The 23,438-nt window shown below is 35.9% G+C and overlaps 1 protein-coding gene across 2 annotated transcripts in view; it reads right to left on the reverse strand.

Annotated features, from left to right (window-relative positions):
- Positions 1 to 1,412: 1,412 nt before the first annotated feature.
- LOC108697174 (protocadherin-15) overlaps positions 1,413 to 23,438 on the reverse strand; it is a 404,849-nt gene continuing 382,823 nt past the window's right edge. The window contains exons 33-38 of one of the 2 annotated variants that reach the window (XM_041570857.1): positions 16,417 to 16,438; positions 14,768 to 14,806; positions 12,468 to 12,541; positions 11,638 to 11,790; positions 9,624 to 11,109; positions 1,413 to 3,973 (exon numbers count right to left, since the gene is read on the reverse strand). In XM_041570857.1, the coding sequence (XP_041426791.1) occupies positions 3,437 to 3,973; positions 9,624 to 11,109; positions 11,638 to 11,790; positions 12,468 to 12,541; positions 14,768 to 14,806; positions 16,417 to 16,438 (2,311 nt within the window). In that variant the 3' untranslated portion in view covers positions 1,413 to 3,436. The remainder of the gene's footprint in view (positions 3,974 to 9,623; positions 11,110 to 11,637; positions 11,791 to 12,467; positions 12,542 to 14,767; positions 14,807 to 16,416; positions 16,439 to 23,438) is intronic. The other variant, XM_041570856.1, reaches the window with a different exon arrangement.

The following is a 23,438-nucleotide window of genomic DNA, read 5'->3' on the forward strand; positions in this document are numbered from 1 at the left end:
CTGTTATCCATATAATTCCTAAGATTCCTAATCATCATCAATTATCAGAATTACAAAAATACAGCATTGGAACATTGTCAAATCTGATAAAATTAAGATGCAGAATATAATGGCATATGTTAAAATGCATGTATATGCTGATATGACAAAATATGCATGCCATGGTTCGGCATGGTCATATGTTTTCATGCCTCCTTAATTGCACCAGAGTCCTAATATTTAGCATTGCCACATATCTTTGCACTAGTAGCATGAAAAGTAACATGATGTTTAAAATACGAGGCTTACAAAATAATGGCTTAATTTAAAGAAAGTTCTACTTGGGGTAGAAATATGTGTCCTTGGTTGAGTTTTCAATGCTGATGCCATTCATAAACATTTAATATTCTCCCCAGCAAGATGCATTTGCCTTAGCACAATTTAAGGAGCATTCTTTTGTTAATGAATATTCTTGCTGTGTTACAAGGTATAATCTCAGCAGGTATTGCATTTAATCATGGGGGAAGTCACATTTTCTCCATTTTGTTCTTTAACGAATACTCTGGGCCCTGCTTTATATGCACAATGATTACAGTCTCCTTGAAAATAAGCAAGTGAATAACGGTCATTTAAATATAAGCACAATTATTAACTTTACATGAAAAATATTCTGTATACATTTCTTGGAAACTGATTGACCAGTTCTGTGCAAAGTGTTGTTTGTACTGTGCGAAGTGAATTAAAAATGCTAAGGTAAAACTTATTGCATATTTACCACAAATTATTTATTAAAATTACATTTGTTATATATTAAAACATTAGGAAATATATACCCTTTATAGTTTTCTTGCACAGATTGCATAATATTGTCAGTGATATTTAGTAAATGCTTTTCTTGCTCTTCCATATACTCTATGGCGATAACATCCACCAGTCTTGAACCATGTACTATTCATGGCCTTCAGAATGACGTCTTTTTTTGTTTTTCTTGCCCAGCATGCCATAACTCTGAATTATACAAGTCAAATACATGTATATAATGTATATAAGACATGCTTTTCAGCATTTACAAACAAAACAATAATTTCATTTATTGCACTGCATTATGAACAATGGCATTATCAGGATAGAGAAAAAGAAAGAAAGAAAGAAAGAAAGAAAGAAAGAAAGAAAGAAAGAAAGAAAGAAAAAGAAATTTAAAAGGAATGCAAGTAAAAAAGAAAAGGAGGATACATTTGAAAATGAAAGAATGAAAAAAGAAAAGATTACAGGAAAGATATTAAAAATTAAAGAATTCATTGAAAAAGAGAAATAATGAATTAAAAGTGGAAAGAAAAAAAATATTTTAAAATTAAAAAAGGAATGAAAGATTAAAAAGGAAGGAAGGATATATTTAAGAAAGAAAGAAAGAAAGAAAAATAAGGAATGGAAAAAAATAACATTGTTTTTTCTAAGAAAAAAAGTTAATTTCAACAAAAACATTTTTGCACTATTTTCAATCCATATTTGACAAAAATATGCATTAATGAAAGCAATTCAGTTAGGTCAGTCAAAATTATATAGCTTCAACAATCGACAAAAATGTGTACGTTTTTCCGTAGTTACTGAGTTCTTCAAAAATTGTCAGCCTAGCTTTCAACAGGTTCTCTTCTTCAGGCAGATAGGAAAAATAAATTATACAAATTAAGTTGTGTGTGTTTCCATTGTACTAATTCTTGCAAAATTCTGTAGACAGCGATATATTAAAGGAACCGCATAAGGAGTAATCCCTTTCACACAAAAATAATCCAATGGTGTATGGAGTTAGTACTGGGACATTTCTCCTTTCTAAAACAATTTTAGTGCAGTAACATATGGCTAGAGTAGCTAAAAAAATCCCTGAGACTGAATTATAGTTTGGTAACCAACCATGAAGTATGAGTAAAGATAATCACTGGGCTTTTCCCATATATAGTATATTTGCTTACAAATGGTATCCCTTGTCATTCTTCTCTGTCATAGCAAATAACATAACATAAAATGGGAAGTCCTGAACCATAAAACCTCAACAGCAGATATATAAAATATTCTGAGTACAAAAGAACAGAGAAATGAATAGCCATGGATTCTACAACTGCATCCTTTTTTAGTAATTTTTGATAGGCTAAAAATTAATGCAGTCTGACTTTCAACTGTACTGCATTATCATGTGGATTTCTGGCTCCTAAAATGATCTGATTGCATCAAAGTTGATCATCCAAAAATAGGGCATTGAACCTAATTATGCCATATATAATCATTGGTTTACTTAGATTGTGCATGCCTCACTTTTTTGGGCTTCTGTCAAAGGATTTAATAGATATGACCTTGAGTTCTCAATAAAATGTTGCCATGGTTGGAATCATCTGGCTGTTTTAACTAAAAAACTTGGCAAGTAAAAACTGGCAAAGTTCTATACAAGTTAATGGGAAAATTCAAAATAGTGTTACAATTTATTTTCCCAATTTATTAAATCATCCAAGATTTCCAGCTTCACTGAAAATGAATAGAACAATGTAAAAGTATTTTTTGCAACAAAACCTGAACGTGACTATTCAAGGGTAAAATGTGAAAAGCCTCCCAGAGGCTGACTTATTAAGATTTAAATTACATGTAAAAAAGCTATAGCCAAAACCACAAAATTTGATCAGAGATTGTGATTAACCAGAAATTTTATTTTTTAAAAATAATTTTTAGTGAGGCTGTAAAATTTCAACTGTGTTAAAAAAATTTGTATAAATTTTTGCAGATGCTGAAAATACACTTGCCGTTGGCATGTCTTCAGGATTTAGAAGTTTTCAAGTCAAGTTTTTCAAGGTTTACTGTGTAATAAATCTTGAACATTTGAGCGAAAAAACCTGATTGGGAATGCAGTCAACATTTTTTGGTCACAGTTTTATAGAATCATGACAAAAAATGCAACCTCAAATTTTGTAGTTTGGAAACGGTCTTAGCATTTTTTTCTCCACCACTCTCTTTTTCTTTATCCACGCGAGAAGCCACAATCCAAAAGTAACAAACAAAGAGAAATTTGTTCTCTCAATTTACTGTGCACAGTAAAAACACAAGTACAGTGTGTTAGGCAGTTGATACAGAGTTTTGGTAAAATCATTTAAAATTGGTAATAGGTTGCTATTTTAAGAAAATATTTTAAAAAAGCAATTATGCATTTTAGTATTAACTTATACAGTAAATTAAACCATTAAAGCCCCGTGAGTGTCCTAATTTAATCTGGGATCACAATGTTGCCCAATGATTAACCAGTCAAAAAAAGTCATGGGGAAAAAGTAATTAAACATAAAAAATTGAAGTGCAATATTTTGTTACTTGTAAATGAAATAAAGTAAAATGTGCACAATAAAATAATTATATATTTTTTCATCTGTGATCATAGAAAGTGCAGTCTTTTAGAAATTGAATCAGTTTTTTTAAAAAAAGGTCATAGTTTTGTCATTGGTATGTGAAGATTGTTCCAAGGCCCCATCCATAGCTCTTCTTCATCTGATTGTGTTTGATCACTGTGTTCTTTGACATCCTCATTATTATCAACAACGGACTCTTGTTCTTCTGTGCTTTTTAATTTATGTTCTCCTGGCTTGAATGTTATGTTTTTGGCCATGGCATTGTTAGAGGCCAGAGATATACACGAAGGCTTTGAGTTTAGTTTAATAGGGGCCTCTTTAGACAAAGTGCTCAACTGAATATTTTCCTCGTGTGTCACTCCCAAAAAGTCCAATTTTTTTAATTGCTTTCCTAATCTCAAAGGTGAAGATATTTTTAAATTATTGGTGAGACAAGAACGCCTGGTTCTAATCACAGACCCATTTTGTGCAATATATATATTTCCATTGATGTTGTTTTGAATGTTTGGGTGACTGAGTTGGCTCTTCTGAGATTCAGGGGCGCTTTCCTCCCCAGTTGAACTGGTTTCATATTCCCGATCCACAACAAATTTTATCCTTTTATTCTTGGCAATCTGTTTTATGGGGGAAAAAGAAGAGTAGAAAAAAAAGTGTTAAAGTAGTGATACCATTGATTTCATTGTGTTCCATGGTAGTATGCAACCTACTCTCTTTGACCTTGTCTCTGATCTTCATTTAAATGTGCCTCTCAAATGTACTTCATTCTGAATCACTTGTTGGGGTTTTAATTTTATGTACTAATCAAGCTCTCAATCCTGATAAAGTTAACATTTGTAGTTATTTAGATCTGAAAGTTAATACACATCACAAAACACTCAAGGAAGCAGTGAAGAACAGTTATGGACCTCACTTATGATGAATGTTTAGTTTGTCCCTTCACGTCATTTGATTGAAATGCTTGGTTTATTTTAACAAAACAGAATATTGGGTCAGATTCAATTAGATGAGAAAAATCTTCAACAACTCCATTAAGGTCTGTGGGGAAATATGGAACTGAATTTGGAAACAAATTTCAAATTGAATTAGTTAATGATTTTTGTAGTTTCTGCAATGACCTTCTCAGCAGTCCATAATGCATGCAGTACTTGTCACCCTTCTCTTACCATTCTTGCTTGTTTGCCATAACACAGACTTCACTATAAATTATAACATCAGCTTTATCAACTCTAGGCACTGAATTTTTCTCTTTAGTGTTCCATATTTCCATATTATAAACATTCTTCACTGCTTCTTTTCTGTAGATTTGTCTTTCTATCAATATCAGAAGCCTGTGGTTTTCAGTTTTTATAAGTGTAATTGCTATGTAAGTAGAAGCAACTTAAAGGGATACTGTGATGGGAAAACTTTTTTTTCAGCAGACTTCTGCACTGAAATTAATTTTTCAAAAGAGATAAACTGATTTTTTTATATTTATTTTTTAAATCTGACATGGTGCTAGACATACTGTCAGTTTCCCAGGTGTCTCTAGTCATGTGATTTGTGCAGTGATACATTTCAGTCACTCTTTACTGCTGCACTGCACTTGGAGTGATATCACCCCTCCCACTCCAACAGACCATCAGCAGAACAATGGGAAGGTAACCAGAAAACAGCTCCTTAATCAATATAAGAACGGCACTCAATAGTAAAAATCCATGTCCCACTGTGACTCCTTCAGTTACACTGAGTAGGAGAAACAATTGCCTGCCTGAAAGCAGTTCCACCACTGGCTCTTTCTGAAAGCACGTGACCACTAAAAAATAATCACTTGTTGGATTAGGAATGAAATTTTACATGGTAGAGTTAATTTAGAGTTAGAGTGTAAACAGTGTAATTTGGAAATAACAATTACACCATGAAAATCATGACATAATCCTTTTAACATTTCTAAAGTGTAAAGTGCAGAATTTATGCAGCTGATGTTTTTTTACTCACTGTGCAGTCTTTTTTTATCTTTGCACTCTAAGACCACATATACAGTACTGATCACATTGACATGCTGAAACAACATGGCTACCCCATGTGATCTAGTCATTCAAACCAAACCAAGTTTTGAATTTCTCTCCTAATGGACACATTTTTGTTTAGTGTGGCCCACCAACTGTCCAATGGTCTGCTCTAGTGATGAGCACATTTTTTTGCCAAGCATAAATTCACACGAAATTTAGCATTTCACCATCTACAATTACTTAAAGAAACTGGCAAAAATTCACCGCAAAGAAAAAGTCACTGAATTTGTAGAAAATTCTGTAGAAAAGCAAAGCGGGAAAGATTCACTCAACCCTAGTCTGCCCATTAGTGTCCATTAGATGGATGTCTCATTTTTAGTGATGGGCGAATTTGCGCCGTTTCGCTTCGCTGAAAAATTCTGGAATTTCACGCGAAACAGCGAAAAATTTGTGAATTGGCGCCGTCGTCTCATTTTTGATGCCGGCGCCCATTTTTGACGCCGGCGTCCGTTTTTTCAAAAAAAAATTGACGCAGACGAATTTTTGCCGCAAATTTTCACGGGCGTTTTGTGAATTTATTCGCTGGCGGTGAATCGCGCAAATTCGCCGCAAATTCGCGCCTGGCGAATAAATTCGCCCATCACTACTCATTTTTTGTGGCCGGTTTGAGATAAGTATCATTAGGGAAAATCTTGATAATACCATGAGTAAATCGTTGATACGTTCTTGCTTGCTTGTCTCCAACTGATTTTATTTAGTTGAGGATCAAGCAAGGGAATACGTTTCCAGAAATATTCTTTGATATAAAACAGTTCGGATGTTACATTTTAAGGCAGTTGTCAGGACTGGGAATTTACTGTTCAATTATTTCCTTTTTTTCTTTTAATTTCAGACACTGGAATTTTGATGAGTTGTTTGCAGGATATCATTATTAAATCAGCAATCAGAGTAATATCTGCAATATATATAATTAAAATGATTCATTTCCTGCACTTTGCATAATGACTGCAAAAATAAACCAAATAGGTGACATCATTCTTGCAGGCCTGTTGTTAACAATGTTTCTGACACCTTTAATATTAATATCAAATTAAAAGCAGAGGGCGCCGCGTTACTTTCTCACTCTCTGATGCTGATGAATTATTGTGTCCGTAAAATGATGTTTTGTAACTATTGCACTGACAGATACATGCTTTTAATTTAAACTCAATTTAGTTTACCGTGTTAAATATTTCAACGATTAAAGTAAATGAAATTGCCGCTGAAAAGTCAATGTTGACAGATCAGTGATTTAAACATTATTTTTTTTGGAAAAGCTAGCAGATTTTTTGTGTGTAAATCTAAGTTAAATAGTCTTTATTAATTATTTTAGAAGAGCAGCTATTGACTTGCATCATTTAAGATACAGATCAGTGAATTACAAGGATGGTTTGCATCCAAAATGAGTACAACAATGCTGACATTTTTCTGCAGTCACAAAAATGTCTAGTAAAATACATTGTAATGTAATATAGTTTTACCATTGTACCGTGTGTTTGTGCTGCCTTGTAGTGTCATATCCGGGTCCACTGAGCTAGCAAATAACTAATGAAACTGGGATGAATAAAGGACCTCTGCCAAGAGATGTTTAATTGTTCTTATTCTGATGTCTGGTTGAACAATTTGACATCTGTAGGCACCTACATCACCAGGACAACCTCTACTCATGGTAAAGGAAGACCAATCTGTAGATCTGACCCAAAGAAACAGGATTATGACATCACACAAACAAGTATCACCTCAATCTCATGCAGTATAGAAGGGCCTACAGGATCTTCGATTTTGTCAGCAGAGCCAAGTTTCATGGAGTAGATGCAAGATGTCTAAGCAGAATTAAAAATACAGTATGTGTTGTATCTGGGATCCTCTCATTCAGAATTTTCTGAAAACCAGCAATTTCCCATAGTGCATGGTTTGTATGCAGAAATCGTTTGTATAAAGGAGAATGCTACTCTCACCCTAACCCCAGGCGCCTTTATTTGGAAAACCTCAAGCCCAAAGCATTCTTGTTAATAGACTCCATACCTGTAGTAAATAGAAGGTCTGAGATGATATTCATCCCTAGACTGTAGAACTCCAATAAGTTCTATCCATAAATACTGGTATAAATCTGATCTGACTGTACAAAATGGGGCTCACATCAGCATTTGGAAAATGCACTAGACTGAACACAGTTAATATACTCATTGGTATGTGTTGATGACTGTATTGGGAAAATGTGTATTGTTAGTACATGAGCCCCAATATGGTCACATTTCTATTGCTATATATTGACAGTTATTCATTTCTATGCTTTTCATGACAAGACACCATTGGGTACATACTGTAGGGATTCATTATCTACATGGGAAGGACCAGCTGACCCTGAGAAAATAATACTGTAAGATAGACAGGTAGTGATGGGTGAATCTGACCCTATCGCTGAAAATTTGCAAAGTGGCAAAAAATTCACCAAACGCATTGAAGTCTATGGGCGATTTTTTTTTTTTGATGTGCGACAATTTTTTTTCACCCATTACAGTCTATGGACATCTTTTTTTGCGGCAAAAGCTGGCGAAAAAATTTGGCTCATCATAGACAGGCAGTTGCTTAACTCTTGCCTTAGGCAGTTATTAACTACAAGGCTCCAGATATATCTTGAGATAAAAATAAGAATACAGAACTGCTATATCAATTGCTTTAACAAGTGTTTAATTAAATAATTAATTAAACACTCCTCATATGATCGTTAAAAGTGGGTGTGAATCTGTTCTTCAGCACTCAAGCAGGAAGGTGTTTAAACACTAAATACGAATATCTATATTTTAAATTCTTTCTCTGATGTTCTCCATAAATCCAGTAGATGTCACTATATACCCAGTCTTAGCAAACCAATGACATTTAAGGTGGAATATACAAATGCAAAGTTTATGAGCTGTGGCTTTCTTTTTACATTATAATATACAATGCCACTTCCGCCATATTGTGTATTATTTTGCTGTTCTTTAGGAAGTAGAGCCTGGGCTGGAGAACAGCTCACTACCTGTAACACTTTACATGTTACATGCAAGCCACAGGTAAATAATGCTTTCAGAAGCAGATTGATTTATACTTAAAACCATTCGCTTGTTTAGAACTAAAATTTCTTACACTATGGTAAATATTATGTTTGGGTTTGCTCCCCCTTTAATTTTCCAGAAGGGGAAACATGTTCTGCAGAAATGCAGTGCATAGGGAATTTATTAATCTTAATGATCTCAATGTACATCATTGTACAGGAAAAACATATTTGAGAAGCACTAGTTGATAGATGCAATGCTCTACAAGTTTCAGGCCACAAACATTGACTAAGCTCTCCGGCAGATTCTATTGTATTTATGCTAATGTGCTTTGCAAGTGGCTATCCCATACCACTTTCTGAAGAACATCTTAATACCTAAATATATTGGACATTCAAGGGAACTTTGTTTGCACAATAGAAGACTGTGATTGACAGAAAAAAGGGGTGATTATCCCCCTAGACACCTCTGAACTCAAGGTTCATTTGGTGCACTGTAAGTAAAGCCTTCCTACAGGGCTCCTTATACACAAAGAACTTTGCTCTGTGTCTTGTGCCATTTTTGTTCCCTTGATCATGGCTAGTGCTTGAGCCTGATAATGGTAAATGAGGGTATTGTAATCACTAATGAGCTTATAGGTGAACATTTAAATAACTAAATATAACATATTGGGGTTGGTAACAGACCCTGGAATAATAATTGTGAAAATGATAAGGTGATCAAAGATCACAAGTTGGGTGTCTGAACTTCAAGGTGAGCACCTTTTCCTTGATATAAGACCTACTAGTTAAACTCAACTATAAATGTTCTAGTGCATTGGCTCCCTGTGAATCTTCCAGTGCTGTGACCACATGGCCTTTTTCACCCACTTCTAAATGGCTGACACAAGAACACAAAGGGAAAACATAATCTATAATTGTAATACGTCATCAAACCTCAGTAAAAAGAAGATAACCTGGAAATCAGGAAAATGAGAATGTCAAAGAAAGAAAGATTTTAGATGAGATCACACAGAGGGCACTGCAAACAAAACCACTCCTCAGTACAGGTTATCTACCTTCCAAATATATTCAGAATGAAGTGGAATCCCCAGTTGCTTCTGCGTCTGAGGCATCTGAATTAGAGCTGGAACCACGTCCAGTGTCATGAGCATCTGATTGATCAGAGGACATTTTTTTGCTAAGGGTGTTACTTTTTACACTGCCACTGGAATTCTGTGCATCAGATTCCAGAGAGGCTTCTGATACATTGTCTTCTTCTTGACTGGGTATAATGCTAGCACTTTGCTTACTAGTGCTATCTGCTTCACGGCTAACTGCAGAATGAGTATCATTATTTTCTTCATCTTCTTCTTCATCTTTATCACTGTCATCATCATCATTACTTTCTGCATTACTTTGACTCATTTGACTATCAACAGATTTTCTTGAGGCAGAAGTACGACTCATGTTGTCATCTGTTTCTCTTTGACTCTCAGTGTCACTTTCTTTACTTTTATCCTCTTTCTCTCCTTCATTTTCTTCTTCTTCTTCTTCTTCCTCCTCTTCTTCTTCTGACTGTGATTCTTCCTCTGTGCCTTCTTCTATAGTACTTTTTATTTCACTATCAACAGCTGATTTCTTGGACCTGTAACTGGATTTTGAACTGCTTCTATCACTTGCTCTAGATGATTCTCCACTCACCTCATCACTTTTTCCACTAACCACACTGGAAATGTCACTCTCACGCCTGCTACTTGCAGACTCTCTCTCAGAACTTCTCTTGGATGTTTTTGCTTCTGATTCTTCTGCCTCTGATTCTGAAGCGCCTCCTTGGGAGTCAGATGTTTCTGACTTTTTAGAACCTTCATCTTCAGAACTCTCTTCTTCTGTTTCATCTGGTTTGCTAACAACAGACTTCGAAGTGGACTGAGTTTCATCCTCTGATTCATCAATTTCATCTCTTTCTTCATCTGAGTCTACAGTACTTTCATTAGCGTCATCCCGATCTAGGGTCACTTTCAAATAATCTTTATCTTCTGTTTGAGAAGGAGCGCTACTACCTTTCATCGAAGATTCATCTGACAATGTTGATGCCTTTTCATCCTGCTCCTCCTCTGAACTTTCACTTTCTTCAGATTCACTTTCTGCTGTGACGGTAATGGAAACCCCAGATTTGCTATCCTCTCTTTCAGACTCACTAACTTCAGTTTCATCTTCATCATGTTCACTTTCAGCTATAGATGTTTTAGCAGAGGAGCTCTGTGATCTTCTGCCTCCCTGAAGTTTCCGGGCAACAGTGATCCGTTTAATAGCACGGTCAAACTTTCTTACTGCGGCAGGTCCATCAGCTGACTTTTGGAAATAACTTCCTTTAATAACCATGCTATCCTCACCATCAGTTTGACGTGCAGAGACCAGTTTTGCATATTCTTTCCCACTGCTTTTTCGTTTTTTAAGGATCATTGGAAATATTCTTGCTTTTTTCCATGGAGAATGATGCAAACCATCTGCAGGCTCAGAAGACTTTTGAGCACTGACTGCCAGTCGGCTTAATTGCATAACTGCTTTGAGCTTTTTCTTCCCCTGACTGCTCCTAGCTACACCTTGCACACTAGCTCTAGGTGATCCAGGTCGGCCTGCTATACCTCTACCCATGGGAGGACCCTGTCCTCTCCCTCTCCTTGAAGAGACCCGGGCTGGAATTCTTCTCTGAAATTATGGAAATAATCTTTTTTAGAAAAAAATTATCAAGAAAATCCATAGAAAGGCAAATAATAACCTGCATTATGAAAAGGTTATAGGGCCACAGCAACTTCATTTTTAAGATTCCCTTAATAGTTGCGTGTATCATTATTTTACTGTTGCTCTTACGTAGTCCAGTGGTGGGTGATTGGTCAAAAGCTTAACATACAAAGTTCAATTTGGACCAGCACTCCAATTATTTTTCAACTGATTTTATTAAATAAAATCATCACTCGTGTTTTGAACTTTGTATGCTAAGCTTTTGACCAAGCACCCACCACTGGACTACTTAAGAGTGCGGGTACTTTCTGAAACATTTTATTTTATTTTATATATATATATAATAATATATAAATACTCTATATCGCAATATTATGGTATGAAGCATATCATCAGTTCTATAGATTGAAGTGGGTTTAGAAATTTTGCTGCAGATGTAAATGCATATCCCAAAAAGTGTATTCATTATGACTTGTGTATATCAGAATGCATAGTAGTGTTACTTACATCGCCTTCTGTTCCAGGCCCATGTGGGCTGTAGTAATATCCTCCATCATTCTCCATGACCACTTCCCCATAGTCTTCATACATGCCAGCTGGTGACAGTAATCTGCGGCGACTTCCATATTGTGGCAGTTCATACCTGCGGTAAAAGGTATAATCTGGCATGACTCTTAGAATTACTTGTGTTTATAGCAAGAATCTTAAACTGGCAGCACTAGCATAATGTCAATTTCAGATCTCAATATATGTCGGAGATGTCTTATCTAAATGTATACTGCAGACATGGGGAGGATAATTTTTCATCATTTTGATTTTATCTAAAACCACAAATATCTTGTAATTTATTAAAAAAATTCAAATATAAAATGCACAAATAAAAAAAAAATGCTTAACGATCTGAATACAGATAAGAAAACCTCTAAAAGAAAAACAATGTAAAACTCTAAAAGACTGAATGACTAAAAAAAAGTCCAATAGGATTCACGCAGGTCCCATTGGAATTTTATGAATCTTGAATTTTTACAGTTTTAAAGAAATAAAAAATAAACATTTTTTAGAGAAAATATTTGATTTGTGGAAAAAAATAGAAATTAGGGCCCTGACTGTTGGCCATCATGAACACCAGTTTATGTGACATCATATTTAAGCTGGGGCCTTTACTTTGACCCCAGAAGTAGTACAAGAGCACTAAGTTGGATTTTAAAAAATGTTTATTTTATAAAAAAAATCCAAAACTTGAAATGGATTTTGGGAATCTAAATATATGCCATTTTTTAGTGAACAGTAAAGGATATGAATACATTTTACATGACATACCCATGTTCATAGCCATAGTAGTCTTGGCCATAAAATTCTTGACCAGGATCAATTCCTGACTCCATGGACAGTTCCTTTTGGGGAGGAAAACAACATTACAATGACATCAACCGTTGGTTAAAGATTTACAAATGAATCATAGCAATTTAAACCAAAAAGGCTTCTTTGCTGCCATCTTTGTTGTTCCGATGAGCCCTCTTATACTGATCTAAGTATCTTTGTTTTTTTAGAGAACAGCTGAGAGAATGCAGCAGCTAATATGCCACAATTTAAAAATATTCCTCTGAGATCAACCACATGTTGCAGCCTATCATTTGCAAGGTGATGCACATCGCATTTACTTGCAATGGATTAGGGTTCGCAGAATCCCGCAATCCATCTGTTTGTGTTATTTAAGCGTTCTTGTGCTGGAGATGTAACAGTTCTGCAAAACTCTATCCTTTTCCAGTATATCATTGTAAAATCAATACATAAAGTTTATCTTTGTGAAGAAAATCGATATGATTTGTTCTGAAGTCTGGATACTGGTGCAATTTTGTAAACATTGCTAAAAGAGAATCTAGCACTTAAAATAAAGGATATCCTTGGAAGAATCTAGTTGAAAATGAAAAGAAGCGTAGAAAATAGCAAAGTAGACAATGGGAGGGTGCCAATAGTTGTACGTCTACAACACCTGAAGTAACAATGCATTTTAAGTGCCACTGCCCCCATTATGTCCTACTATTGCCATCCTACCCTAGCATACCTACAATACCCCAACTCTTCCTACTGCTAACAGCTGCTATGTAGAGCCCTAAAGCAACTCTGGGCCTGACCCCAAAAAATTGATGTGGGGCAAACTGAAGGCCATTTGGTTTGAGACGTGTTCTCCTAGCTGGAAACCTAGGTTGATAGTCAAATAGAGACATAGATGTAAACCTTTTTTATTAAATATATTCTTGCATTATGTTCTTGAATATATTCTTGTACTACAGAGTGATTTTTTATTATCATTGTAACCTTGTTATGGGCTGGGGGCTGACCAATTGTTTAGACCCAAAGAAAAACTTGACCCCACAGAGTAACAATACAACTATAGCTAAGAACAACAAATATTACTATAAACTAATCTTTGTAGTTAGACACAGTAGTCCATATTATTTATTATTATTATTATTATTATTATTAAATGTGGATCGCCTTGTGGATAAATCCTGTCTGCTGTTATGGGCAACACTTATTGGCTCCACATACACAAGGGAAGTTGCATTTATATATGTTTCTCTATATTTGTGCCTATACTATACAGGGAAGCAGATTCAAAGGAGCCTTGGAATTAGCACCCGCCTTGAGGAAGACTCATGGACAATCAGTTGAGCCCACAACTTCCATCAACTGCATGGTAATTGGTTTCTGCCACCATGTGCATTATTGCAGGTGGAAATTTGTACCCACAATGATGAAATAAAAAATGTGAACACAACTTGTTTGAGATTTACCATATGCAAATTTGCGTCAAAGTTGCTGCAGCCTCTACTTTGTAGGCGACTGCACAGAAATTTTGGAATTTCTGTGCAGTTGTGCAGTTTCTGTGCCATTGAAACCTTTCTCTCATTAAATTTAGATTTATATGGAATTTAATGGCATAAATGAGAGAAATTACGAATTTATGCCATTTTATGATAACTATTTTCATACTAGATGCCCTTTAATAAAAAAACGTTTTGATTGTTACTGCTACCAGGAATCAAATAAGACAAAATACAGATGAGGCATTTATTATTTATGCATTCCGTAATTTATCTCCAAATATATCTTCATCAGGCAAAATCCCTAATTATATGTATTGTTAGGTGTAATTAAAGGGGTAGGTCATTAAAAAAAGAAAAAGGTAGTAACAATAGCATGTTGATTATTGTATGTCTGTGTGATTCCCCTTTTATCTTCCTGTTCTATCGTTTTTCCTCTTATTTCTTCATAGACATCAAATGTGGTCATATAACAATAAAAGTATATACAAATTTACAAAAAATGTACATACAAATATTTCATATATTTTACTAAATAGTCTTAACAGGGGTCTGAACACAACATATACTGTAGAGCTAAACAAACCGTGGCACCTAAATAGTTATTATTATTCATCATTGTCATGTGAGTCACAGGTTAAAAATCTCTACTTTTAAATATCAAATTGGCCTGAACAAAATGGACTGTTGATAGGTACTAATCAACCACTTGTTGTGGGTTTGGTATGTGACTAATATGTACAAGGTTAGTTTTCACATTAGCAGGAAAAGTAGGCATAGAAAAGTAGATACCTCAGGCTTTAGAAGAGAAGGTCTCAGTAATTGTTGTTGCTGTTGTCAGTGAAAGGAACAGAGGAACGGAAGAAGAGGCACGAGAAAGAGAAAAGAGCAAGGAGAGGGGGAGAGAGAGAGAGAGAGAGAGAGAGAGAGAGAGAGAGAGAGAGAGAGAGAGAGAGAGAGGGAGAGGGAGAGAGAGAAGATATCTAGTTGAAACACTTCAATGGAAATTGTAGCACATGAAATAAAAGTCCTTGTTCCAGTTCATAAACCAACATTTAAAAAAAAAATGCTTTTAGGGGCTTTGTTATTTATTATCTTTCATTCACTGCAGGGTGTTTTCTATTCTGTAATGCCTAAAAGGAATACATCCTGAAAAGCCTTTAATGCATTTAGGTGATAAATGATAAATAGAGAAGATATGTAGATAGATAGATAAATAGATGATAGATAGATAGATAGATAGATAGATAGATAGATAGATATAATTGATAGATAAATTGATAGATCAATTGATAGATAGATAGATAGATAGATAGATATATAGATATATAGATAGAGAGAGAGAGAGATGATATATATAGATATATAGATAGAGAGAGATGATATATAGATGATAGATAGATAGATAGATAGATCTAGATAATTGATAGATAAATTGATAGATAAATTGATAGATAGATATATAGATAGAGAGAAAGAGAAAGAGATATGATATATAGATGATAGATGATAGATAGATAGATAGATAGATAGATAGATAGATAGATAGATAGATAGATATAGATAATTGATAGATAAAAAGATGATAGATAGATAGATAGATAGATAGATAGATAGATAGATAGATAGATAGATAGAAAGAGAGAGAGAGAGAGAGTGATGATAGATAGATGATAGATAGATAGATAGATAGATAGATAGATAGATATAGATAATTGATAGATAAATTGATAGATAGATTGATAGATAGATAGATAGATAGATAGATAGATAGATAGATAGATAGATGATAGATAAATTGATAGATAGATATATAGATAGAGAGAAAGAGAGAGAGAGAGATGAAATATAGATGATGATAGATGAGACAGAGGTGGACTAGATTATTCCGATACAGGGACTTTATTGAAACAGGTAAGAGGGAACAATATAAACAGAGTTTCAATCAAGGCTGTATATGGCACTTTCACAAATGAGCTTTGCCTTATGTAGCATTTCAGCACAATTATAACAAATGTACATCTTCAGATCTCTAGGGCAGTTCCCCTCATTGCTGAACATATCGACAAGAGAATTTGTATAATTGGATGTCACTTAAATTGCTCTATAGTCACTGAGTGATGGTCTTTACTACAAAGCATTGTAAGGGTTTAGGATAGCATTCAATGACTTCTTCTGTCTTTATATTGACAAATACTGTTTGCCATATAATGTATGGATTGCTATAATATAGTATTTCAGCTCTCACTTTATGACTTGATATACACATGTACAGAACACGCCAGTTAGTTGGCACTGCTGCTTCGCCATTACTCCAAAATATTACTACCAATGGGCTTATGGGTAATACTAGGCATTGTAATGCAATTACAACAAAGCAACAGCAAGTTGTATATCTTTATCTGAAATCATTTTAATAGAAATCGTTGCAGATATCTTACCTCCTGACGAGCATATCCACGCCTGTAATTAAAACAAAAGGAAGAAATATATTTCTAATATGCTATTTTCGATAAACATATAAACATAATACATATACTGTAAACTCTTAAAACATAATACAGGTAGGGGATCTGTTATCCAGAATGCTCTCAACCTTTGGTTTTCCATATAACGTATCTACTAGAAAATCATGTAAACATTAAATAAACCCAATAGGCTGGTTTTGCTGCCAATAAGGATTAATTATATCTTAGTTGGGATCAAGTACAAGATTCAGGTATGGGACCTGTTATCCAGAATGCTCAGGGCCTAGGGGTTTCTGGATAACAGATCTTTCCATAATTTGGATCTTCATACCTCAAGTCTACTTGAAAATCATGTAAACATTAAATAAACCCAATAGGCTGGTTTTGCTTCCAATAAGGATTAATTATATCTTAGTTGGGATCACGTACAAGATACATGTATGGGATCTGTTATCCAGAATGCTCAGCAAATGGGGTTCCAGATAATGGATCTTTCCTTAATTTGGATCTTCATACCTTAAGTCTACTAGAAAATCATGGAAACATTAAATAAACCCAATAGGCTGGTTTTGCTTCCAATAAAGAACTAATTATATCTTCGTTGGGATCAGGTACAAGATACAGGTATTGGACCTGTTATCCAGAATGCTCAGAACCTGAGATTTTTCGGATAATGGATCTTTCCATAATTTGGATCTTCATACCTTAAGTCTACTAGAAAATCATATAAACATTAAATAAACCCAATAGGCTGGTTTTACTTCCAATGAGGATTAATTATATCTTAGTTGGGATCAAGTACAAGCCACTGTTATAATATTATTATATATATTATTATATTATTATACAGAAAAAGGAAATCATTTTTTGGATTATTTGGACAAAATGCAGTCTATAGGAGATGGCCTTTCCGTAATTCATAGCTTTCCATATAACGAATCCCATATCTGTATGTATACATATATATATTGCTTGCAAATAGCTGTCTTAACTATTTATTTTATTGTTCAGCACTTGTACCCTTCAGCAAGACATTCAGATAAAACGACATGTTCTGATTCTCTTTCTTTTTTTATTCTTTAAAAAGGAAAACATAAATAATAAGACTTTTTTTATGTTTCAGCTTTTCTTTTCTTTATGAGACCCATTTCAGATAGCCATGAAACGCCTGAGAAAAATACAGTCCCCTTGAATGCGTTAAAAAAAAAAAACTTTTATTCTAACAATAATTCAATAATCCTGTGTCATACAATGGACATTAAATATTCATGAGAATTTAAACCCTGCACCTTGACAGTAGAAAACAGGAAAAACTTTGCATGGCAATTAATCTCCCAGGGTTAAACTTGATGGACTTTGTCTTTTTTCAACCCAATTGAACTATGTAACTATATTGGTGGCCTGATTGTGCACATTGCACTGTTGCACATACACTAACACCGGAGGAGTGCGTAGCCGTATGTAGCTTTTTGTACTTTATAAATAATTCAATATCGGTTTTAGATAAGTTTCTGATTCCATCCTGAACAAACTTATTTGTGATACAGAAAATGCTGGATATGATCTTTTTCCTGCAATTTTCTCCAGCAACTGGATGGATGAAGCCAAGCATAAGTGGGTGCAACTGTAGCACATCCTCTCATTCCTGGGGGCAAATTCACTAAGATTCGTAGTTGCGCCAGGCGTAACTTCGCCGCACTTCGCCACACTTCGCCAGGTGTAGTTTCGCCAGCGCTACGCAAATTCACTAAAATCCGAAGTTGCGCTCAGGGGTAGCATAAGGTTGGGAAGTTGCGCTAGCGTTGATTCGCTAAGCGAAACGAAGTTACGCTAGCGATGGTTAATTTGCATACGTCGCCAAATTCAAATTTCAATGGAGGAATACGTACAATCACTACAAATGCCTGGGAAACCTTCAAAACATCAAATAAAATTTTTTTTTTGCCCTACACATGTGCCCACTGTATAGTTAAGTTGCCATAAGTCAGGAAATGTAGGGGGGAAGGAGGGGAGCCCCAAAAATTTTTTCGATCTTTTTCAACCTATCACCCATAATATAGAAAAAACGTCAGCGTTTTTTGGGACTTAGAAAAAAATTGAACTTTTTTTGAAGCAATCCCTATCTACTCTATTGCGCTTCGCCTGGTCTGAGGTGGCGAAGGAAGTCTAGCGTAAAAGGTAGCGTTCAGTACAATGCGCGCGTTCGTGAATTTGCGTAGTTACGTCCGTTGCGAAAATTCGCCAGGCGTAAGGGTGCGAAGTAACACTAGCGAATTTACGCCAGCGTTCTTTAGTGAATTTGCGAAGTAAAGAAAATGCCCAACGCTAGCGAATTGATGCTAGCGTTAGGCGCTTCGGCGCTTAGTGAATTTGCCCCCTGGTTCTCTGGTGTGCCTTACTAATGTGGGTACAACTGCCAGGCACAAAAATGCACTTAACATTTGCACCCAAATTGCCTTTGGCTTCTTGTTATTACAGTAATGCGAGTGAAGAACTGATTTGTGGCTAGGAAAGTGCAGGGTTCCCTTTGCGCATTGTACCCAAACATGTTACTTACAAAAACACATGGAACTAATGGACACAAAAATATAATAATATAAATATTGTTGGACCCATGACAAAAAATTTTTTCCGGTGCATTAGGTTGAGATTTACTTACCACTACAAAACTTTGTGCCTTAGAAGTGGCTCCAGATAAATTAGATTTCTGGGGGAAAGCTTCAGCATGGCAATTACAACCCTTTTTTACACACAATAACAAATGGACCCAGTATATACATGTACAGGAGTCCAGAGGTACAGATGGAAATGTGACCACTTGTGTCTTGAGCAGATCTCCAGATTGGTAAAGTTATGGGACCTGTTATCCTGAGGTTTTTCAGATAAGGGATCTTTGTTCAGTTTTTGGAGGTAAGAGCCTCAAGTTATAGGAAGCGCCAAAGTGTTTTTTTAACGATGTGTTGTAGAGTATAACATGTTGTACAAAGCAAGGCTTGTGTTTTATGAGTGTTATCTACTCATACTAGAAAACTGAAACTGGTTAGGATGAGATGGGCTAAAAGGAACCAAAAAGCCACAAGCAAATACATGCAACTTGAAGCCTTCTGAAATCAAAAGGTATTTACTTGTCTCATGCCATAAACACAGCACTGCCTAGATACCAAAAATTTGAGTTTTGATTCTCCCATAAGGCATCATGGGCAGAGATATGCACATCACTCCTTTATATCCCTTTGGCCAACTATGCGTCCGGGACTGCTGGTTTTATAGCACAGATACAAACTTGCAGACAGCCTGTTTCGATCTTCATCAGTGCACGATATTGCAACATGGCTTCTGAGGGGGAAGGACTTGGAGAGCAGCTAAATAGCAAAACCGAACCTGGTTACAGTGAGATGGGCTACTCATCTACTCATACTGTAATCGGGTGGTAACATGGTACTGAAATTGTCCAACTAGTGGATAACAACAAAGAGGTTGCTGCAACATTCTGGCAGTTCTGTTGCAGCAGTATTTTTAACAATACCTACCTGCTTGCTCTGTCATATTGTAGACATTTACATGTATAATGTGCACCAACTTATAAGCTCAGGAGCAAGAAGTAAGATGGGTTCTCCATATATTGATATTGTGGTGATAGGCTTTGGAGTGGAGGCTTGGTTAATTGCATTGGCTAAGTCTTTAACAAGTTAAATAAAAAAAACCTTTACTCCATTCATTTACTTCATACAGTCTACGGCCAGGCATTAGGAGTCACGGTTCAACTTTGAAAGTAAGCCTGGGTTGGCTACACTAACAATGCTACTGTAATTTAGCCTCCTTCTAAGAGAGGACCACCCCTGTCAGCATGATGGTGAGGAGACCACTAGGGGTAAGAAGCGTAGCCTTTACAGAAAACGTTTTAAGAGTGCAATATTTCGTTAAAACCCTTTCGCTGATGACAAGGCTACATATACATTAGCGGCCGGATTTATCAAAATCTGAATTCTTTTTTAAAAAAAAACAAAAAAACATGGAGGCAGAAAAAAAAATGCTGACAAAACTTGTATACATTTTTTTCTTCCGAATGTTAGCTTATTTTTTAGAAAAAAAAACGTGACAGAATATTCACTTACATGTTTTTAGTGGAAAAAAAGTTGCATGCCAGCTAGAATCTCATTTCAATGAGGTTGAAAATCTCAAATGTTTTAATAAACTGTGGAACTAAATATAAGTTCAAAGGTTCATTTCAAGTGCCCTTTGTTGTTACAGAATATTCCCATTGACTTCTATACAACCTCACCAGCTTTAACTTCGCGAGTTTTTTCTGATGACTTTTCGCAATATTTTCCTTTAATAAACTCCGACTAGTCAAGGCTTTCAGAATATACTTTTTTCTCACCAGTTTTCTTGAATTGAGAAAAAACGGCAACACAATTTTTTGATAAATGAGTTTGTAAATATGAAAGACAAGCTGCTATAATTTCAGCAGCGCCCAGAATCGAACCCTAACTGTCATACAGTCCAAAACCCCCTCCCACCCAATTTAATATAAGGACATGGACATTAATACCTATGATTATTAAATAAGTTTAGGATGGCTTAAAGGGGAAGGAAACCTAGTCGGCGCAAACCCCCCACCTCCCCTCCCGTTTGTTGCCCCCCTCCCTCCTTCCCCCTGGCCTACCCGTCCCGCTGGGCAAATGCCCCTAACTTGTTACTTACCCTTCTGCGCAGGTCCAGTCCAGGGAGTTCACAGACGACATCTTCTTCCACACCATCTTCTTCCTGCTGTGAACGGCGTTTTGGCCCTTACAAGGGTAAGTAACAAGTTAGGGGCATTTGCCCAGTGGGACGGGTAGGCCAGGGGGGAGGAGGGAGGGTGGGCAACAAACGGGAGGGGGGTGGGGGTTTGCGCCGACTAGGTTTCCTTCCCCTTTAAGCTGGCCATAGACTCAAAGATCCGCTCGTTTGGCAACATCACCAAACGAGCGGATCTTTCCCCGATATGCCACTATCGGCATGGCTATACCGGCTGTATGGTCGAACGATTGGATTACGATACGCCAAGGGAATCCAACGGGTCGATCGGGAAGACCTGTCGGAAGCCCCTATACACGGGCAGATATTGGTCTAAATGACTGATATCGGCAGCTTTATCTGCCCGTGTATGGCCACCTTTATACTGTTGTATTTCCCCATTTGCCTCTCATAATTGGACTAGAAGTTTCTATACATAACCTTCTGTCACCATGGACTAAACTAGACACTGTTTTCAGCAGTTACAAATTCTAAGAACAAATTCTAAACTTAATTTCACCTTTAACATAATGCTGAAAGCATCAGAAAGTAATGAACATGAAAGAAAGTCTATAAATTGTGGGTCTATTAATACATCATACTGGTAGAGTTCAAAAAGGGCGTTAGTTCATAAATTCCAACCTTTTGCTGACTTACAACATACTTTATCTGTGGTGGCCGCCGTAATTCCCCGGATCGTGTGACACGCATATGATCGTTCTTAATAGGATCTTTAAAATTTTATGATTCATTCCAACAGATTTATCCCATTTTCTTAGCATGAAACAAAACCACCAGGTATGGAAAGGGACAATTCCACCGAATAAATGATCTGTTTTAAATGTAGAAAGCCTGATAAAATAGTCTTGTTCACTTGATTTAGCCCAGGGAGCTGAATTAAAATGATGTTTGTCAAATGAAAAAATCGAAATGTTCAGCTTTGATTGAACGAAGATTAGGGATGGGCGAATTTTTTCACCTTTTTTTTTTTGACGCCCATAGACTTGTCTGGCGGCGTGTGTAAAAAAAATTGTCGCACATCAAAATGTATTTGACGCCCATAGACTTTAATGGCCGTCAGCGACATTTCGCCGGCAGCAAATTTTTCCCGTAATTTGAATTTGGAAGTATGCTAGAAAATCATATAAACATTAAATAAACCAAATCTGTTTTTGTTTCCGATAGGGAGTCATTATTACTTGGATCAAGTACAAGGTACTGTTTTATTATTACTAGTGATGGGCGAATTTATACGCCAGGCGCGAAGTCGAGCAATTCACCTCCGGCGAATGTGTGCTGGCGTGCAAAAAAACAGACGCTGGCATCAAAAAACGGACGCCGGTGTCAAAAACGGAAGCCGTGTCAAAAACGGACGCCGTGTCAAAAAACGACACGCCGGCGCCGTTTCGCAAATTTTTCGCCTCAAATCCGCCCATCACTAATTATTACAGACAAAAATCAATCATTTTTAAAAAATTTGGATCATTTGATTATCTATGGGAGATGGCCTTTCCGTAATAGGGGGCTTTGTGGATAAAAGAGGATAACCCTAATTTAAAAAGTACCTATTTTAAAATTTTAATGGTCCACTTGTTTTATTAAATTATTTTTCATTTGTCTAACTGACATATTTCCCCCTTGTTTTCTGTAGCTTCTAGAAAAGTCATAGTGATCAGCTTTAAGTTTCAGTTTTACTAGAGAGTCAATTCAGGGACAAAAGGTTTTATCACCTAATTGAATCTGGCCCATTCTTATCTATCTGTTGTCCCGACATCTTTATCTTCCCAATATTCCTACTAAAGTATCCCCCCCCCATTCAAGAAGCCAGAGAGGGTTCATGCTGAGCAGGTACATTTATATTGCAAGAGAAAGTGGCTGGTCATGTAAAAATCAATAAGACAATGCACTAAACAATGTCAATCTTATTTTTTAAATTCTATAGGATACAGCCAGATGAGTTAATTATATAATCCTCTTTGGAGCCCTCATCTATCTCTTTTTTATACTTGCCCATTTTTTAGTTTGTCCTTTATTTTTATCTTGTACAAATAATTAGCTATATTATGTTAAATTAACTTGTAGTTTAAATGTGGCCACACACAGGTCAATAAATGTGTCGATTCTGCCCCTCCAGACCAAGTTGACAACTTTTTGGCCCATTTACTGGGCACTCCAATGGCCCTCCTGACTGATATCTAGTGGCAAGGTTAAAAAAT

Source organism: Xenopus laevis, chromosome 7S, assembly GCF_017654675.1.
Source record: "Xenopus laevis strain J_2021 chromosome 7S, Xenopus_laevis_v10.1, whole genome shotgun sequence".
In the NCBI taxonomy this organism is placed as follows: domain Eukaryota; kingdom Metazoa; phylum Chordata; class Amphibia; order Anura; family Pipidae; genus Xenopus; species Xenopus laevis.